This window comes from Salmo salar, chromosome 11 (genome assembly GCF_965601325.2).
Source record: "Salmo salar chromosome 11, fSalSal1, whole genome shotgun sequence".
Taxonomy (NCBI): Eukaryota; Metazoa; Chordata; class Actinopteri; order Salmoniformes; family Salmonidae; genus Salmo; species Salmo salar.
The window spans coordinates 88,069,186-88,089,973 of record NC_138301.1 but is presented as its reverse complement, the minus strand read 5'-3'; the positions used below and the strand labels follow the sequence as shown (position 1 = coordinate 88,089,973).

General features: G+C 42.9%; 1 protein-coding gene across 1 annotated transcript in view; it reads left to right on the top strand.

Annotated features, from left to right (window-relative positions):
- The window catches only part of LOC106563032 (synaptic vesicle glycoprotein 2C), a 69,000-nt gene extending 68,276 nt beyond the window's left edge, over positions 1-724 (top strand). Inside the window, exon 13 of the mRNA XM_014128239.3 lies at positions 108-724. Within this exon, the coding sequence (XP_013983714.1) occupies positions 108-291 (184 nt within the window). The 3' untranslated portion in view covers positions 292-724. The remainder of the gene's footprint in view (positions 1-107) is intronic.
- The last annotated feature ends 20,064 nt before the right edge of the window (positions 725-20,788 follow it).

The following is a 20,788-nucleotide window of genomic DNA, read 5'->3' as shown; positions in this document are numbered from 1 at the left end:
CACACACACACACACACGCACACGCACACGCACACACACCACACACACACACACACACACACACACACACACACACCCTGACTCTCTCCTCCTCTCCTCCTCTCCAGGGGTACAGGCTTTGGCTTCTGTAATGCCATGTGTAAGCTGGCAGCGGTGCTGGGGAACCTGATCTTCGGCTCTCTGGTTGGCATCACTAAGGCCATCCCCATCCTGCTGGCTTCGACTGTACTGGTGGGAGGAGGACTGGTGGGGCTACGGCTGCCTGACACACGCGGCAATGTCCTGATGTAGAACTACACATACCCAGCAGCCTTCACTCATGTGCTGGTTAGACTTTTGTTGAACATGCTGTCATAAGGACTACATATCTGGGCTGGTATTCAAGTATGCTATCTGGCCAGCTTCATGCTTAGCCAATTAGCTAAGCTAAACAATAGTACACGCCGTAACAGCACACAGTCGGTTGTCATAAAGACATGTAGTGTCTTTGTTTTACGACAGTGTTATGTAGGCCTTATTACAGCATGTTCAAATAAGGTAATAGAGAAACACCAATGGTTGCCCTACACAGGCGCCACACGGAATACACGTGTGTAAAAGGCTTTACCACCAATCACTCACTGTACTCTGTCTTTAGTTCAGATTTTACTGTAAAATATGGGCATTCATTCATTTGTTTGCTTGTTTATTTATTAATTTGTCTATCAATAATGTAATAATGTTATTTATTGTGTCGCTGCTGTGCTATCTTGTACTTCAAACCAAAAGGCCAAAAAGTGCTGTACACTTCAGAGTGGGGCGGGATTTCTCCTTTCAAAATAGTCAATTATTCATGATGTATGTTCAAGCCTTTTGCACCCCCAGCTCCAATTGCAAGAAAAACATTGCCATAGTAAAATAGAAATAGTAAGAAATAGCTTTTAGTGTCGTCAAAAGTTACAGCAAATTCAGCAGCTACATTTCTAAAGAAAACTGTGTGTGTGTGTGTGTGTGTGTGTGTGTGTGTGTGTGTGTGTTGTGGGACAGCTTAGGGCTTTGTTCTCTGTTGCTGTGGGTCTCTGTCAAAAGGAATTTATTCAGTAAGAAACCTCTGAGCTGCTAGCGATAGCTTCTTCCCCGTTTCTTTGTATCTGTTTAACTCTTTCTTTGTCTTTATCTGTATCCCTACCGCTCTCTCTCTCTCTCTCTCTCTCTCTCTCTCTCTCTCTCTCTCTCTCTCTCTCTCTCTCTCTCTCTCTCTCTCTCTCTCTCTCTCTCTCTCTCTCTCTCTCTCTCTCTCTCTCTCTCTCTCTCTCTCTCTCTCTCTCTCTCTCTCTCTCTCTCTCTCTCTCTCTCTCTCTCTCTCTCTCTCTCTCTCTCGTTGTCTCTCTCTCTCCTTACCTTGCTCTCTCTGTTTCTTTCTGTTGTGATTCTCTCTCCATCCCTCTATCTTTCTCTCTCTCTCTGCCATGCTGCTTGTCTCATACGGTAGCTTATCCTCTACAAAACTCGATGGCCTTTCTCAAATGTCGTGCCTCGTTCCCTACAACCTTTCTTATGGAACTCGCTCTAGTATGTAGTTCTTCTCTTCTTCGCTCTAGTGTGTGTGTGTGTGTGTGTGTGTGTGTGTGTGTGTGTGTGTGTGTGTGTGTGTGTGTGTGTGTGTGTGTGTGTGTGCGGGTGTGTGTGTCTGCGGGTGTGTGTGTTTGCGGGTGTGTGTGTGTCTGCGGGTGTGTGTGATATATAGGCAATCTCCTGTGAGCTAGCTTGTCAGTTTCACCATCTTGGTATGTGACCTAATTTAAATCCATAAACAGAAAAGTAATATCTGCTTATGCGTGTTTAGGTTATTTGTTGCTGAGTTGATATAACATTAAACTATGTGTTTAAGCAGAAAGCAGGTGGATTTTAACGGGATGATATATGAAAAAGCCATTGTAACAGCCTGGTCTCATAGACTAGACCTAACATGGTAAACGTAAATCCGGGACACTCAAATTAGTATGATATGTTGATTTGATATGATATGTCACGTTTGGTAGGGTTACATAAGACCGATGGTTACTTAAGGCAAAAACTAAAGTAGGGTGGTTGATCGGGGTGGATGGGTTGCGTATAACACAAACATCTAGAAACCCAAAGGTTGCGAGTTTGAATCTCATTACGGACAACTTTAGCTAATTAGCAACTTTTCAACGACATACTATTTTTTAGCTACTTCGCAATTCTTTTGCATGTTAGCTAACCCTTCCAGTAACCCTAAGCTTATGTCACGCCCTGTTTCTGTTCTGTTCTATTTCACCTGTCCTTGTGCTTGTCTCCACCCCACTCCAGGTGTTGCTCATCTTCCCTATTATCCCCTGTATATTTATACCTGTGTTCTCGTCTTGTTCGTTCAAGCTTATAAGCGTTTTTTCCTGTCAGCTCCTATCGTTTCCCAGCCTCTCTTTGCTAAATCAAATCAAATCAAATTGTATTGCTCGCATACACATGGTTAGCAGATGTTAATGCGAGTGTAGCGAAATGCTTGTGCTTCTAGTTCTGACCGTGCAGTAATATCTAACAACGACCATGCTAAATCAAATCAAATCAAATGTATTTATATAGCCCTTCTTACATCAGCTGATATCTCAAAGTGCTGTACAGAAACCCAGCCTAAAACCCCAAACAGCAAGCAATGCAGGTGTAGAAGCACGGTGGCTAGGAAAAACTCCCTAGAAAGGCCAAAACCTAGGAAGAAACCTAGAGAGGAACCAGGCTATCAGGGGTGGCCAGTCTTACATTTACATTACATTTAAGTCATTTAGCAGACGCTCTTATCCAGAGCGACTTACAAAATGGTGCATTCACCTTATGATATCCAGTGGAACAACCACTTTACAATAGTGCATCTAAATCTTTTAAGGGGGGGGGGGGGGGTTAGAAGGATTACTTTATCCTATCCTAGGTATTCCTTAAAGAGGTGGGGTTTCAGGTGTCTCTGGAAGGTGGTGATTGACTCCGCTGTCCTGGCGTCGTGAGGGAGCTTGTTCCACCATTGGGGTGACAGAGCAGCGAACAGTTTTGACTGGGCTGAGCGGGAACTGTGCTTCCTCAGAGGTAGGGGGGCCAGCAGGCCAGTGGTGGATGAACGCAGTGCCCTTGTTTGGGTGTAGGGCCTGATCAGAGCCTGAAGGTATGGAGGTGCCGTTCCCTTCACAGCTCCGTAGGCAATCACCATGGTCTTGTAGCGGATGCGAGCTTCAACTGGAAGCCAGTGGAGAGAGCGGAGGAGCGGGGTGACGTGAGAGAACTTGGGAAGGTTGAACACCAGACGGACTGCGGCGTTCTGGATGAGTTGTAGGGGTTTAATGGCACAGGCAGGGAGCCCAGCCAACAGCGAGTTGCAGTAATCCAGACGGGAGATGACAAGTGCCTGGATTAGGACCTGCGCCGCTTCCTGTGTGAGGCAGGGTCGTACTCTGCAAATGTTGTAGAGCATGAACCTACAGGATCGGGTCACCGCCTTGATGTTAGTGGAGAACGACAGGGTGTTGTCCAGGATCACGCCAAGGTTTTTAGCACTCTGGGAGGAGGACACAAGGGAGTTGTCAACCGTGATGGCGAGATCATGGAACGGGCAGTCCTTCCCCGGGAGGAAGAGCAGCTCCGTCTTGCCGAGGTTCAGCTTGAGCTGGTGATCCGTCATCCACACTGATATGTCTGACAGACATGCAGAGATGCGATTCGCCGCCTGGTTATCAGAAGGGGGAAAGGAGAAGATTAATTGTGTGTCGTCTGCATAGCAATGATAGGAGAGACCATGTGAGGATATGACAGAGCCAAGTGACTTGGTGTATAGCGAGAATAGGAGAGGGCCTAGAACAGAGCCCTGGGGGACACCAGTGGTGAGAGCGCATGGTGCGGAGACAGATTCTCGCCACGCCACCTGGTAGGAGCGACCTGTCAGGTAGGACGCAATCCAAGCGTGGGCCGCGCCGGAGATGCCCAACTCGGAGAGGGTGGAGAGGAGGATCTGATGGTTCACAGTATCAAAGGCAGCAGATAGGTCTAGAAGGATGAGAGCAGAGGAGAGAGTCTTCTTCTGGCTGTGCCGGGTGGAGATTATAACACACATGGCCAAGATGTTCAAATGTTCATAAATGACCAGCATGGTCAAATAATAATAATCATAGTAGTTGTCGAGGGTGCAACAAGTCAGTAACACAAGATTAAGTGTCAGTTGGCTTTTTCATAGCCGATCTTTGAGAGTATCTCTACCACTCCTGCTGCCTCTAGAGAGTTGAAAACAGCAGGTCTGGGACAGGTAGCACGTCCGGTGAACAGGTCAGGGTTCCAGCAGGTCTGGGACAGCAGGTCTGGGACAGGTAGCACGTCCGGTGAACAGGTCAGGGTTCCATAGCTGCAGGCAGAACAGTTGGAACTGGAGCAGCAGCACAGCCAGGTGAACTGGGGACAGCAAGGAGTCATCAAGCCAGGTAGTCCTGAGGCATGGTCCTAGGGCTCAGGTCCTCGGAGAGAGAGAAAGAAAGAAAGAGAGAAAGAGAGAATTAGAGAGAGCATATTTAAATTCACACAGGACACCGGAAAAGACTAGAGAAATACCCCAGATGTGACAGACTGACCCTAGCCCCCCGACACATAAACTACTGCAGCATAAATACTGGAGGCTGAGACAGGAGGGGTCAGGAGACACTGTGGCCCCATCCGATGAAACCCCCAGACAGGGCCAAACAGGTAGGATATAACCCCACCCACTTTGCCAAAGCACAGCCCCCACACCACTGGAGGGATATCTCCAACCACCAACATACCATCCCGGGACAAGGCCGAGTATAGCCCACAAAGATCTCCGCCACGGCACAACCCAAGGGGGGGCGCCAACCCAGACAGGAAGACCACGTCAGTGACTCAACCCACTCAAGTGACGCACCCCTCCCAGGGACGGCATGGAAGAACATCAGTAAGCCAGTGACTCAGCCCCTGTAATAGGGGTAGAGGCAGAGAATCCCAGTGGAATCCCATCCCATGCTAGTCCTCCCGGTTTTGACCATTGCCTGTCCTGACCCTGTACCCGCCCTCCTGACCTCTCTGCCTGACCCTGAGTCCGCCTGCCGTTCTGTACCCTTGCCTTACCCTGGATTCTCAACCCCTGCCTACCTTGACCTGTCTTTGTCTGCCTCTGTTGCCACAATAAGCAGTGTAACTTCGATAGTTTGCATCTGGGTCTTACCTTGATCCCTGATACCTTAAACCCTTTAACCTAACCCCTAAACTTAACCCTGACACCCAAACCTAACTCCTAGTCTAGCTAATATTAGCCAGCTAGCTATAATTCGTAAAATATCATATGAAATGGGTGATGGTCATCCACAAATGAATACATACCATACGAAACGGAACATAGTGTTTTCAGATTTACGTACAGAATAATACGAAATGCTCTGAGACCAGGTTGATTGTAAACGTAGCCTGAGTTTTAACAAAGGTACATATTGCTGCTACCCTCAGTGCTACGGGTCTGACGTGACAAGTTAGGTGATAAGATACGTTCTTTAGTCAGCCTAGGTGCCATAGTTTTACTATGTTACAAAATATTGATTCTGTAAGGACAGAATCCAAACTAGAGAAGCGTCAATGAAGGATTCCGGCTTGTCATGTTAAAGGGATATTTCACCCATTTTACTTGTTTACATGGATTACTTTCTAGGTATCCATACGATTATCTAAATGAATAGTTTGTGGGGGAACTGCAGGAGTATATTGGCATTATTGCAGTGCATGCTTTTGCTTTTGACCAGGAATGGATAGTTTGCGTAGATGTACAATATGTGTGTGCATGTGTGTGTGTATGATATCGGGTGTGTGCGTATGTGTTTATTATAATGTATACATTCAAAAGTTTAAAGTTTTCCAACGATGGGTTGGGGTCAATATTGATGAGTTGATTTGACTCACTGAAGTGTCTGATTGGTTTGTTAATGAGTTTCTGTGTCTGTCAGCTCGTTCAACTGCATAATTTGCAGCCATCTATCCCTCCTCATATCACTCTGTGTGAAACAAACTCTAAGGCCCAGATTCAATCAGATCAAGCGTTAACTGGCAGCATCCAATCTGTGAGCAGCTGCTCTTTTGCGATCATTGTCACAAAGAGTTGGAAGTTCAGAACGAGAAAGTATAGGCTATACAGAAATAATGATGCTCAGAATGAAAAACGACGAAATCAAAATGAGGATTTCTGTCAGCCTAATTGACGTGTAGATTACATCTCAAATTCCTGTGTTCCAACTTGTAAACAAGGCTACATAGGATTTATGTTAATACGTCTCCTTGCAGCCAATGGCAGTGTCCGCTTTAGGTATAATGCTTTAGGTATAATGCTTGTGGTTGTGCTTGCGGATTTGACAGCTCTAACGCAGTTCCGACTCCGCCAAAACAACCGCTATGCGGATCTGATTGAATAGATCCCTAAAACTACACCTCTCTTAAAATATGAAACTTTGCATGTGTGCTACTAAAGTATTTCTGTTGCTGTGCAGTTTTTGTGTCTCTGCTTACAGGGATGTAGTGGTAAAAAAATATATAAAGGTGGCTATACGTTGAATGTCGGCCGAGATGACAGGCGTAGAGGATCAAGTAACGTAAGCACTAATGCTAACCATGCTAATTGGTAATAGCCAGGTGTGCTAACAATATAACATTTTTTTTACGTTGGTTTCCGCTCCACTACATCCCTGCTGCTGTTCTTCTGTGGAGGAGCTGCTATGTTAATCTGGGTCAAAGGGGAATGTATCATTCTGGTGCGGTCCTTGTTGTCAGGTTGTTCTGTGGGCAGGTGTCCGTCCTTTCTTCTGAGTTGACTTCTGGGTAGTTGTGACAGGCATGCCAGTGGTGAGATGACTGTACTATACGTAGCTACAGACATGCTATAGACCAGGACTATTCAACTCCAGGCCCTCCAGGTCCCTCCACAGTACTGCTAGGTTTCTCTTCTCCCCTTCTCTCTCCCTCTTCTCACCGATCATTCAATAATTCAAGTTTATCTGTACTTTTTCCAAAAACATTTGTGCTTTCCAGTAACCCAGTCTAGACCCTGAAAGAACAAGCATGCATTTGATTGGCCAGAGAATCCACTGACCAAGTCTGAATCAGTCCCTGATCAGAGGGGAGGGATGAAAACCAGCAGTGCTGCAGTTACTAGTCCTTTAGGCCCAGGTTGGAATAGCCCTGCTATAGACAATACATAGATAGAGGTGTGTTAAACCATTTACTAAATACCTGTCCTTGATGTAATTTATCTTGATGAGGGAACGTTAACATGTGCAATGTCTAAAGTCTAAAGAGGTAGGTTCTACTGGGATCTACATGTATTCAATAAAGGCTTACATTATCTAACAACCATGGTACTTGTATTACAGACTTTACCTTGGTGTCATTTATCAAGATGGACAAAGGGTGGAGCTGTTCATTCAGAGTGTGTGTGTGTGTGTGTGTGTGTGTGTGTGTGTGTGTGTGTGTTACAACTGTTTTGGCTTAGAGTTATAGGGCTAATGTGTTCTTCTGTTGCGCAGGGGACCCAGTTTGACCATAACTGAAGGTTGCTGAGTATCTCACAGTTGTACAATAACATCATAAACTGGTTGTTCATAATCAGTAGGTAAGCAATTTCCAATAACACCCTTCATGTTATCTACAGGCTACTGTGTGTGTGTGTGTGTGTGGGGGGGGGGGGGGGGGGGGGGTCCTTTATCTGGTTCCTTTGAGAACCCTGTTACTACTACAGTCACTACTACTAATATTACTAAGTAGTATTACTAATACTACTACTGCAGCATTCTAGTTTCAAAGATCAGTGACAACAACAAGAGCACCAACTCAATTGAGGATCAACTTTGCTCTTTCTGCTACACATTATATAAGCTTTACAAGCATCCTATGGCAATAAACTGGACTGAATGTTGCTGAATTGCTCACAGTTGCACATCAACCACAATAGGATCATATGATGATGTAATAGCTAAGTAAATTATTTGTACTGATGACACCCTTCATTCGATCTACACTTCACTACTTGACTTACAGAGTGAGAGGGGGGGAGTACCTGAGAAGAGAAGTACCTGAGAAGAGAAGTACCTAAGTAAAGGTGAAAGTGGAAATTTCCTGTACAGGTCAAGAGAGTGTTCAGTAAAAATGTTGAATACATACTGTGCATTCGGAAAGTATTCAGACCCCTTGACTTTTTCCACAATTTGTTACGTTACAGCCTTATTCTAAAATGGATTAAATATTTGTTTCGCCTCATCAATCTACACACAAAACCCCATAATTACAAAGCCAAATCAGGTTTGAAGGTCCCCAAGAACACAGTGGCCTCCATCACACTTACATGAAAGAAATTTGGAATCACCAAGACTCTTCCTAGAGCTGGCTGCCCGGCCAAACTGAGCAATCGGGGGAGAAGGGCCTTGGTCAGGGAGGTGGCCAAGAACCCGATGGTCACTCTGACAGAGCTCCAGAGTTCCTCTGTGGAGATGAGAGAACCTTCCAGAAGGACAACCATCTCTGCAGCACTCCATCAATCAAGCCTTTATGGTAGAGTGGCCAGGTGGAAGCCACTCCTCAGTAAAAGGCACATGACAGCCCACTTGGAGTTTGCCAAAAGGCACCTCAAGGACTCTCAGACCATAAAAAACAAGATTCTCTGGTCTGATGTAACCAAGATTGAACTGTTTGGCCTGAATGGAGAAAACCTGGCACCATCCCTACGGTGAAGCATGGTGTTGGCACAATCATGCTGTGGGGATGTTTTTCAGCGTCAGGGACTGGGAGACTAGTCAGGATCAGGGGAAAGAGGGAAAGAGCAAATTACAGAGAGATCCTTGATGAAAACCTGCTCCAAAGTGCTCAGGACCTCAGACTGGGGCGAAGGGTCACCTTCCAACAGGACAATGATCCTAAGCACACAGCCAAGACAACACAGGAGTGGCCTTGGTTAAAGTCTCTGAATGTCCTAGAGTGGCCCAGCCAGTGCCCGGACTTGAACCCAATGGAAAATCTCTGGAGAGACCTGAAAATAGCTGTGCAGCGACACTCTCCATCCAACCTGACCGAGCTTGAGAGGATCTGCAGAGAAGAATAGGAGAAACTCCACAAATACAGGTGTGCCAAGCTTGTAGCATCATACCGAAGAAGACTTGAGGCTGCAATCGCTCCCAAAGATGCTTCAACAAAGTACTGAGTAAAAGGTCTGAATACTTATTTTGATGTGATATTTCCGTTTTATATTTTTAATGCATTTGCAAACATTTCTAAAAAACTGTTTTTGCTTTGTCATTATGGGATATTGTATGTATATTAAAAATGAGGGGAAAAAACAACTGAATCTATTTTAGAATAAGGCTGTAACGTAACGTGGAAGAAGTGAAGGGGTCTGAAAACGTTCCGAATGCACTGTATGTCTGTACATACTCAAGTACAGTATGTTTTTCATGAATAGTGGGTCATTATAATCTGAAGTGGAGGACGTGAAGACCATTAAAGGTAAGAGGAGATCAGTGTATTTCACTTTCCAATCCAGACACAACAGGGAGGACTGAACAAAGAATCTTGTTTGTGTCGTCTGTATTTGAGAGAAAAAGAATGAGAGCACTCTTGTTTGAAAACAATGAGTGGAGGAAAGAGGAAGAGATGTTTGTGTTTGCCTGACAGAGAGACAATCTGATGAATAGTTGTTGGAATGATGCAAACACAAAAGTTTTATTGCAGGGAAGATGGCATAGCTCAGGAGACATAGAACCACTAATAGTAACTCACTATGATATAATTAACCCCTGTGCGGCGACATCCAGCGAAAAATCCTATCGCCATTAGCATAACAAAATGTAATAAAAAAAAGTTTTCAATTTTTTTTTCAAATTATATCGTTTTATAGATACACCTCTCCTGAATCGAACCACGTTGTCCGATTTCAAAAAGGCTTTACAGCAAAAGCAAAACATTAGATTATGTTAGAGGAGTATATCGTAAAAGTAGCCACATAGCCATTTTCCGACCAACCACATGCATCACAAATTACCAAAAAACAGCTAAATGCAGCAGTAACCTTTGACAATCTTCATCAGATGACACACCTAGGACATCATGTTACACAATACATGCATTCTTTTGTTCGATAAAGTTCATATGTATATATAAAAACAGCATTTTACATCGGTGCGTAACGTTGACTAACTATTTTCCCTCAAATGCATCCGATGAAACAGCGCTACAATTTACTAAATTACTATTCGAAAACATTTTTAAAATGTAATATTGTCATTCTAAGATTTATAGATGAATATCTCTTGAAAGCACCTGTAATGCCAGATTTAAAATTAACTTTACTGGGTAATCACACTTTGCGATAAAAGGGGATGCGATACTCAGAACAATAGGCTAGCAATAGCAATAGGCTAGCCATCTTGGAACAATCGCATATCACATCTAGTCTTGTATACTATTGTCAATAATCCCTTACCTTTGATTATCTTCATCCTTAGGCACTTCCAGGATTCCCAGGTCCACAACAAATGTATTTTCGTTCGAAAAAGTTCATCCTTTATGTTCCATTAGCTTGTTGTTGTTAGCGCGTTCTGAAGGCTGAACCAAAAGTTCCGACGTGCGCGGGGCTACTCTTTCAACAAAATGCATTTTTTTCTTATTTAGGTTCGTTCAAACATGTCAAACGTTGTATAACATAAATCTGTAGGGCCTTTTTAAACGAGAGCTCCAATAAGATGCGAGGGGGACGATTGCATTGTGTTTCAAAATGTTTCGAAAGGGGAGGGTAACCAGGGGCGCCGGCGTCATAATGGTGATGGCCCTCTCCGTGTGACCACGTTCCACATCGTGTCATTCTGTCAGTTTTCACAGTAGGAGACTCAAATCACTTTGTAAAGACTGGGGACATCTAGTGGAAGCAATAGGAAGTGCTCAATGAACCATAGCTCACGGTGTGATTAATAGGCAACGTGATGAAGTTGAGTTCGCAATTCAGAATTCCACTTCCTGTTTCGATCTGTCTCGGGGTTTTGACTGCCATATGAGTTCTGTTATACTCACAGACACCATTCAAACAGTTTTAGAAACTTTAGGGTGTTTTCTATCCACAAGTATTAATTATATGCATATCCTAGCTTCTGAGTTTGAGTAGTAGGCCGTTTAAAATGGGCACGAATCTTTTTCAAAATGCGCTGTGGCGCCCCCTATCCTAGGCGACCGTCAAGTTAAGCAATAAGGCCCGAGGCGGTGTGGTATATGGCCCTTTCCCATCTGGACAAAATGAACACCTAAGAGAGAATGCTGTTCATTGACTACAGCTCAGCGTTTAACACAAAGCTTCTAAGCTAAGCACCCTGGGACTAAACACCTCCCTCTGCAACTGGATCCTGGACTTCCTGACGCGCCGCCCCCAGGTGGTTGGGTTAGGCAACAACACATCTGCCACGCTGAACTTCAACAAGGGGGCCCCTCAGGGGTGCGTGCTTAGTCTCCTCCTGTACTCCCTGTTCACCCACGACTGCGTGTCCAAGCACGACTCCAACACCATCATTAAGTTTGCTGACGACACAACGGTCACTGACAACGATGAGACAGCCTATAGGGAGGAGGTCAGAGACCTGGCAGTGTGGTGCCAGGACAACAATGTCTTCCTCAACGTGAGCAAGACAAAGGAGATGATCGTGGACTACAGCAAAAGGAGTGATGTACATGTCCCCATTCACATCGGCGAGGCTGTAGTGGAGCGAGTTGAGAATTTCAAGGTCCTTGTTGTCCACATCACCAACAAACTATCATGGTCCTAACAAACCAAGAAAGTCGTGTAGATGGCACGACAACACCTATTCCCCCTCAGGAGACTGAAAAGATTTGGCATGGGTCCCTAGATCCTCAAAAAGTTCTACAGCTGCACCATCGAGAGCATCCTGACCGGTTGCATCACCGCCTGGTATGGTAACTGCTCGGCATCCGACCGTAAGGCGCTACAGAGGGTAGTGCTTACGGCCCAGTACATCTCTGGGGCCAAGCTTCCTGACATCCAGGACCTATATACTAGGCGGTGTCAAAGGAAGGCCCAAAAAATTGTCAAAGACTCCAGTCACCCAAGTCATAGATTGTTCTCTCTCCTACAGCACGGCAAGCGGTAGCGGAGCGCCAAGTCTAGGACCAAAAGGCTCCTTAACAGCTTCTACCCCAATCCATAAGACGTCTGAACATTTAATCAAATGGCCACCCGGACTATTTGCATTGACCCCCCCCACCCCCACAGCTCCTCGCTGTTCATTATTTATGCATAGTTACTTTACCCCTCCCTATATGTACGAATTACCTCGACAAACTTGTACCACCGCACATTGACTCGGTACCCCCTGTATATAGCCTCATTATTGTTATTTTTTGCGTTACTTTTTTATTTTTTACTTTAATTTATTTAATAAATATTTTCTTAATTCTATTTTCTTAAAACGGCATTGTTGGTTAAGGGCTTGTAAGTAAGCATTTCACGGTAAGGTATACACCTGTTTTATTCGGCGCAAATTTGAGTTGATTTGATTCTTTGGGGCATTCTACAAGGTGATGGAAATGTCCCACAGTGATGTTGGTCCATGCTGACGCGATGGCATCACACAGTTGCTGCAGATTGGATGACCATACATTCATGATGCGAACAGACCGTTCTATAGTATCTCATCCCAAAGATGTTCTATTGGGTTGAGGTCTGGGGACTGTGGAAGCCACTCAAGTAAACAGAACTCGCTGTCATGTTCTAGGCTATGTTTTTCCACTCCTCAATTGTCCAGTGTTGGTGATCGCGTGCCCAATGGACCCGCTTCTTCTTGTTTTTAGCTCATAGGAGTGGAACCCGGTGTGGTCGTCTGCTGCAATAGCCCATCCGTAACAAGGATCGATGAGTTGTGCGTTTCGAGATGCCGTTCTGCACACCACCGGTGTTTTGCACCATTATGTCTGTTTGTGGCCCACCTCTTAGCTTGCACGATTCTTGCCATTCTCCTTCGGCCTCTCATCAACGAGCTTTTTTCACCCACAGGACTGCCACTGACTGGATGTTTTTTGTTTGTCGCACCATTCTTGGTAAAACCCTAGAAACTGTTATGCAGGAAAAGCCCAGGAGGTCGGCCGTTTCTGAGATACTGGAACCGGCGCGCCTGACACCGACGATCATATCACACTCAAAGTAGCTTAGGTCACTAGTTTTGCCCATTCTAATGTTCACTCGAACAGTAACTGAATGCCTCGATGCCTGCCTGCTTTATATAACAAGCCATGGCCACGTGACTCACTGTCTGTAGGAATGTTCCATTTTCTGTAACGGGGTGGTGTACCTTATAAACTGGCCTTTGAGTGTAGTTTGTGGTGATATTTCTTTGCACATATACACTGAGTGTACAAAACATTAGAAAGACCTTCCTAATATTGAGTTGCAACCTCTTTTGCCCTTAGAACAACCTCAATTAGTCAGAGCATGGACTCTACAAGATTTCGAAAGCGTTCCACAGGGATGCTGGCCCATGTTGATTCTAATGCTTTCTTTCCACATGTATGTCAAGTTGGCTGGATGTCCTTTGGGTGGTGGTCCATTATTGAAAAAACCCAGCAGCATTGCAATTCTTGACACAAACCGGTGTGCCTGGCCCCTACTACCATACCCCGTTCAAAGGCTCTTAACATGCCCATTCCCCTCTGAATGGCACACATACAAAATCTGTCTAAATTGTCGCAAGGCTTAAAAACCCTTCTTTAACCTGTCTCTTCCTCTTCAGCTACACTGACTGAAGTGGATTTAAGTGACATCAATAAGTGATCATAGCTTTCAACGGGATTCACCTGGTCAGTCTATGTCATGGAAAAAGCAGGTGTTCCTAATGTTTTGTACAGTCAGTGTATGTGTTTATAAGCTCAGGAGTTGATAGTCTGTTTATATACTTAAAATAGTCTGGAGGAGAGAGGATATGTTCAGGGAACATGATTGATCTCCTTCAGTTTGACAGTAACTAATTAATGAATGATAATGAAATCAGCTGACTGTTGATTGTCAGAGTGGCTGGATGCAGATATACAGTAGCTGGTTGGTTTAACTGATTCAATCAGATTGTGAAAGTGTCTTTATGAATGAATTAATTAATTCATTAATTAATATCAGTGTTGTGTTCAAGACCAACTAAAGCGAGAACGATTCAAGACCGGAGCAAATCCAGTCCAATTCAAGACCATGATTGTAATTTTGTCAAATCCCCACCATAATAAGTGTTCAAAATGTCCAGTATTTCTGTGTTCATATATCAGAACAACATGTGGATTCTTTAGACATTGAAAATTGTGAAAAAATGCATGCTGAGGAAAATAGAGCCACTCTACAAATTATTACTAACCCAAATACAGCAGGGAAAAATGGGCCTTCGATGCCTTCAGAGAAGGACTAAGGATTTATAAAATAATGATTATAATAATATAATTTTCAAAGATTCTCTGATTTAATCTAATCAGGTTTGTTCTCTGCTGGTCTCTGGAGAGATAAATCTAGCCAATCTGCCGTTGGCTAGGCCATCAGAAGCTAGATAAAGGCATCTGCCTTTCAAATGTATTCGGGCAACATTTTGGAGTGACAGTGGAATCGACCAATCACATTTTGAGTTAATGAGTGGGACCGTTTTTACAAAATGTATGGTAACTTCTGCTTTCTTGAAGGCCAACAGGTCACTGCGAAATAGCAAGCAGGAGTTTTCCCACGGTCTAGCTAGCTAGCTTTTGTTATCAAAGAGGATGTTGTTGCTAATTTGTTAGCTTCTCCCTTTTCAAGAATAACTTTCAACAAGAAGTTAAGTTTCAAATTATCATTATCTGGTTAGTGGAACTGTTTTTTTATTGCAATGCACTTGCTGTTGTTAGCCGTCTCTTTGAAAATAACTTGTGTGTGAAACACTGTTGCATTTAAAGTGGAACTGACAGCATTTTAGTGACCCCTTAGATATGTTAATTTTCACGTTTCCTAAATTCTTAGAATGTTTACACCACCCGATGTCACAGGAAGGCCAAAAAGTTCATCAATGACAACAACCACCCAAGCCACTGCCTGTTCACCCTGCTATCATCCAGAAGGCGAGGTCAGTACAGGTGCATCAAAGCTGGGACCGAGAGACTGAAAAACAGCTTCTATCTCAAGGCCATCAGACTGTTAATCAGCCATCACTAACATTGAGTGGCTGCTGCCAACATACTGACTCAAATCTCTAGCTACTTTAATAATTACAAATTGGGATGTAATAAATGTATAACTAGTCACTTTAAACAATGCCACTTTATATAATGTTTACATACCCTACATTACTCATCACATATGTATGTACTGTACTCTATACCATTTACTGCATCTTGCCTATGCCGTTCGGCCATCGCTCATCTCTATATTTCTATGTACATATTCTTATTCATTCCTTTACGCTTGTGTGTATGAGGTAGCTATTGTGAAATTGTTAGATTACTTGTTAGATATTACTGCATGGTTAGAACTAGAAGCACAAGCATTTCGCTACACTTGCATTAACATCTGCTAACCATGTGTATGTGACCAATAACATTTGATTTGATTTGATTACACATAGAGTGTTCTTGACTAACTATAACTTCTTTTTGGCCTACATTTACTAACCCCGGTCATATTCAGCAGGTGTTTCACATTCGTAAATTCATCAGTTGTTCTGCACTCTGGCACACTCAGATGAGTGCTCTGAAATCGGAGGAGATAGCCAGAGTAAATCTGCGAATGCAAGAGATGCTAACTGTATAACAGTCGTTCAAGTTCTTGCTCGCTAACCAAGTTACACCTGTTTTTAGTCACCGAAGAACGATATGAGGGGAAAAAGTCAGTCGCTCATCCACTCTTCCAATGGCATGACATGACATCCTCCTAGCAGCTAGCGCTCTAGCTAACGTTTGGCTCCGTGTTTTTAGCTTGGTACATAAATAGATACAATAGCCTATTACCCACGTTATGACTGACTTGTGATCATTGCCTTTGATAGTTTGATTAAATTGACATTCCCAGCCTCAGTTACGTTTGTTCGTTTTTGTCCCGAATATTTAGTAGTTGAAACTGAAACAGTGCAGAAAACAATGTACCAGACCAGCTGTGATTTACAACCTGATAGACATATGTTTTAGACTACCAAGAAATGTATTGGTGAATTATATGAATCATGCATTGAATTGCATCCATATTTTCTGACAACAATGCCTTAGTGTGCCTTGGGGGGGCAGGTAGCCTAGTGGTTAGAGCATTGGGCCAGTAACCAGAAATTTGCTAGATCGAATCCCTGAGCTGACAATATAAAAATCTGTTTTTCTGCCCACTGTTCCTAGGCCATCATTGTAAAAAGAAATTTGTTCTTAACTGACTTGCCTAGTTAAATAAAAGTGTACATCATGGAATGTTGAGTCAAATAGAACCTATGTTTAAAACATCTTATGCAGTTTGCTTTGTAGCATAAACTGGGAATTTGTTTTTTTATTAGTTTTCATATAGATTTTTCTGATTTTCACTCTCAATATCCCTTTTTTTATAGACCATATTTTGTTTAAAATTTTTAAAGTCCACAACAATGCTTAAACCACATCAATTTGATTGGATGGGCCTGTCGGGGCCTGTCTCCCCAGTGAGTAAGCCTCTGTCCCTCTACGCCCCTGATGCAAACAGGCATGATGACAATTGCGCATCACAAATAGCCTACTAACCAACACACTAAATAGCCTACTAACACAACACACTAAACTTTTTCAATGCGTGGTTTGCATACCCATTGCTGCCTTGGTTACCATTTACTGGTAGATATCATAAGTTGAAACGTCTTTCCTACCCTACCGGCTACAGATGTCACTCTTTTGTGAGCTGCTCCATGCCAAAACCAGCTGAGAGCTGCACACTTGCAGCCTGCAGATGATATTCCGCTGAAACTAGGTTATTTTGTGGATCACATGTAAAAATATACATATATTTCATGTGCTTGTGATTATGTAGGCTATTCTGTGAATGGTTTCTCCATTGTACTACATAATTGATAAGTCGTATACCTCCACTACACTACTTTGATTTACATCAATAGGGATTAAGAAGTGAGTATAATCAATGCCCACTGAAAAATAACTGGGTATACGTCTCATACCTGCATATACCCTCCACAACACCACTGGCCCTTTGTGTTTTACTAAAAGTGCACTCTGCTACATGAGTGGGCTGGTATTACGGATGCTGTCCCTTCAGAATCACCAACCTGTCACACACTGAAGGCCTAAAGGGTTGCCACTGTGCAAACATGTCTATAATCAGGGGCACAACTTTCACTGGGGACGGCAAAAATTGCATCCCACCCCCCCAGAGTTTTGTCATTGGAATGTGATACAAAACGAGGCAACGGTGTGCTTAGAACCATGTCGGGTAGGCTGTTTGGAGTGTTTATCCGTCTGGATATACATACAGTTGAAGTCGGAAGTTTACATACACTGGAGTCATTAAAACTCGTTTTTCAACCACTCCACAAATTTATTGTTAAAAACTATAGTTTTGGCAGGTCGGTTAGGACATCTACTTTGTGCATGACACAAGTAATTTTTCCAACAATTGTTAACAGACAGATTATTTCACTTATAATTCACTGTATCACAATTCCAGTGGGTCAGAAGTTTACATACACTAAGTTAACTGTGCCTTTAATCAGCTTGGAAAATTCCAGAAAATGATAATGGATAATTGACATAATTTGAGTCAATTGGAGATGTACCTGTGGATGTATTTCAAGGCCTACCTTCAAACTCAGTGCCTTTTTGCTTGACATCATGGGAAAATCAAAAGAAATCAGCCAAGACCCCAGAAAAAATTGTAGACCTCCACAAGTCTGGTTCATCCTTGGGAGCAATTTCCAAATGCCTGAAAGTACCATGTTCATCTGTACAAACAATTGTACGCAAGTATAAACACCATGGGACCACGTAGCCATCATACCGCTCAGGAAGGAGTCTCAGCTGAAATAAATCCTTCTCTCTACTATTATTCTGACATTTCACGTTCTTAAAATAAAGTGGTGATCCTAACTGACCTAAGACAGTGACTTTTTTTCTAGGATTAAATGTCAGGAATTGTGAAAAACTGAGTTGAAATGTATTTGGCTAAGGTGTATGTAAACTTCCGACTTCAACTGTACTTCAACTGTATGTATATATATACATACAGTTGAAGTCAGATGTTTACATAACCCTCCACTTCGAAAACCAAAGTTGCGCCCCTGTCTATAATAGATATAAAGGCTGTCAAGATATTATATATAGTGTATATATTTGCCCTGCGAAGCGGTTTTACGCGCTGACTGAATGGAAGCTGATCTTTTAGTTTTTTACTCGGCTGGTCTCGGGAAGAAAGTCAAGACCGAGTACAACAACGAGACATTCATTATGTGGTCTCGAGACTGAGACCGGTCTGGAGTACTACAACACTGATTAATATTATTATATTTTGCCAAATCAATAACTTCAAATTTGTCATTACTCCAAATGTCAAAGTGGAGAGCAAAATGAGTGTCAAGAAGTTGAATTCTGGTCAACAAATTAATTAGTATATTAGTGTAGTTTTTAGAGATGAGAGGGAGAACATTAGAAGAGAAAAACAGTCTGTATCTTCGTAGGAATACAAATGAATGAATGAATGAATTGCTGACTGGGTGGATGAATGACTGAATAGTAAATGACCAGTTCAGGCAGTCAGCAATAAATTGATCCTAAATGTTAATTGCTCTCTCTCCCGCAGCATTGAAGCTGGGAAGAAGAAGAAGCATTCAGACATTCAGCAGTAAAAAATAATCTCGAGGACAAAGACAGACTACTGCAGGTCCTCAGAAAGAAAGAAAGAAAGAAAGAAAGAAAGAAAGAAAGAAAGAAAGAAAGAAAGAAAGAAAGAAAGAAAGAAAGAAAGAAAGAAAGAAAGAAAGAAAGAAAGAAAGAAAGAAAGAAGAGAGAGAGAGAGTAGAGAGCGCACACTTAAATTCACACAGGACACCGGATAAGGCAGGAGAAATACTCCAGACATAACAGACTGACCCTAGCCCCCCGACACATAAACTATTGCAGCATAAATACTGGAGGCTGGGTTTTGCTAGGGCGTTATTTTCAACCAACAACTATCAGGAAGTAACAAGGGTCACATTGTCACGGTTTGTCACACTTTAACACCTGTACAATATGATACAAAACACAGGTAAAAAAAGATGTCTAAGATGGCCAGAAGATGGCAGTGTTAAATCCTTTGAAGAGATGGCATTGTTATTTCTCTCTTGACCTGTGTAACTACACAGAATGATGCGAGACGTTAGCTTTATTCATACAAGACATAACCAGAAAGACAGCAGCTGTAAGAGTATGGAGGAACAACATTCCACACAGATTCTATCAGCCCACTGACCTGATTAGAGAGACCTACCCCCTTTAATTAACACACTTGACAGAAAATACCAACACAGTGAGAGAGAGCGATGTAGATACATTTGCATCTTTGCTCAATTTTTGAATGAAGTCCTGAAGTGGCGTCGATATATTGACAACATTTTTTTTGCACATGGGGAGGAACAGGAAAAGAGCTGTCAGACTTTATGGCATCACTCAACAACATTGACCCCAATCTCAAATTCACTATTGAATGTGACACTAAACGTGTTTATTACCTCAATATGTGGATTGAGAAATCAAATGGAACCCTGTTTACAACTCTGTATAGAAAAGAAACGGGCAGAAATACTCTATTACAGGGGGACAGCTTCCATCCTGAGCCATTAAAAAGAGGACTTCCAAGAAGCCAGTTTTTCAGACTGCACCGTTGTTGTGCCGAAAAGCTCCCCCCTGCCAGAATTCCCCCCCCCCCCCCCCCCCCCCCTTCGCGTGAATGCACACACACTCAATTCTTCATTGCTGAAACTTGCTTGCTAGTTGAGATTTCTGATCACGTTAGGCTGCGTTTCATTTTATTTTTATGTCGGTTTGATCGCGGGGAGGCACTACTAATGTCTGCAGTTTTCGGTTTGGTTTCGGTTTCGGCTATTTGTTTCAAGTGTATCAGTCTATAAATAAATCTCTTTGCCAAAATTTGTCATCTTTCCCATGTCTTATTCGACTAGTATTTTTTAAAGTGTAATAATAATAATTCAGCCATAGTTGTTCTGAAATGTTTATTGCTTGCCTACATTTTACTCCCTCCTCTATGTTTAATATAACACACATACACACATATGGGATTGAGGTCAGTAACTGAGCTCCTATACTCTGCCCAGAGCCCAGAGACAGGAGAAGGCTCAGTCCACTTTCTGAAGGCTTTAGACAGCCAATGGAAGCCTTAGAAAGTGCAACGTAACAGCACAGATACTGTAGTTTCGAAAGGGACTAGAAAGAAGAACTACAATTCTCAGATCCTACACTTCCTGGTTGACTTTTTCTCAGGTTTTTGCCTGTCATATGAGTTCTGTTATACTCACAGACACCATTCAAACAGTTTTAGAAACTTCAGAGTGTTTTCTATCCAAATCTACTAATAATATGCATATTCTCGTTTCTGGGCAAGAGTAGTAACCAGTTTAAATCGGGTACGTTTTTTCATTCGGACGTGAAAATACTGCCCCTATCCTTAAGCAATTTTGCCTCAACTTTGGAAGTATGCTTGGGGTCATTGTCCATTTGGAAGACCCATTTGCGACCAAGCTTTAACTTCCTAACTGATGTC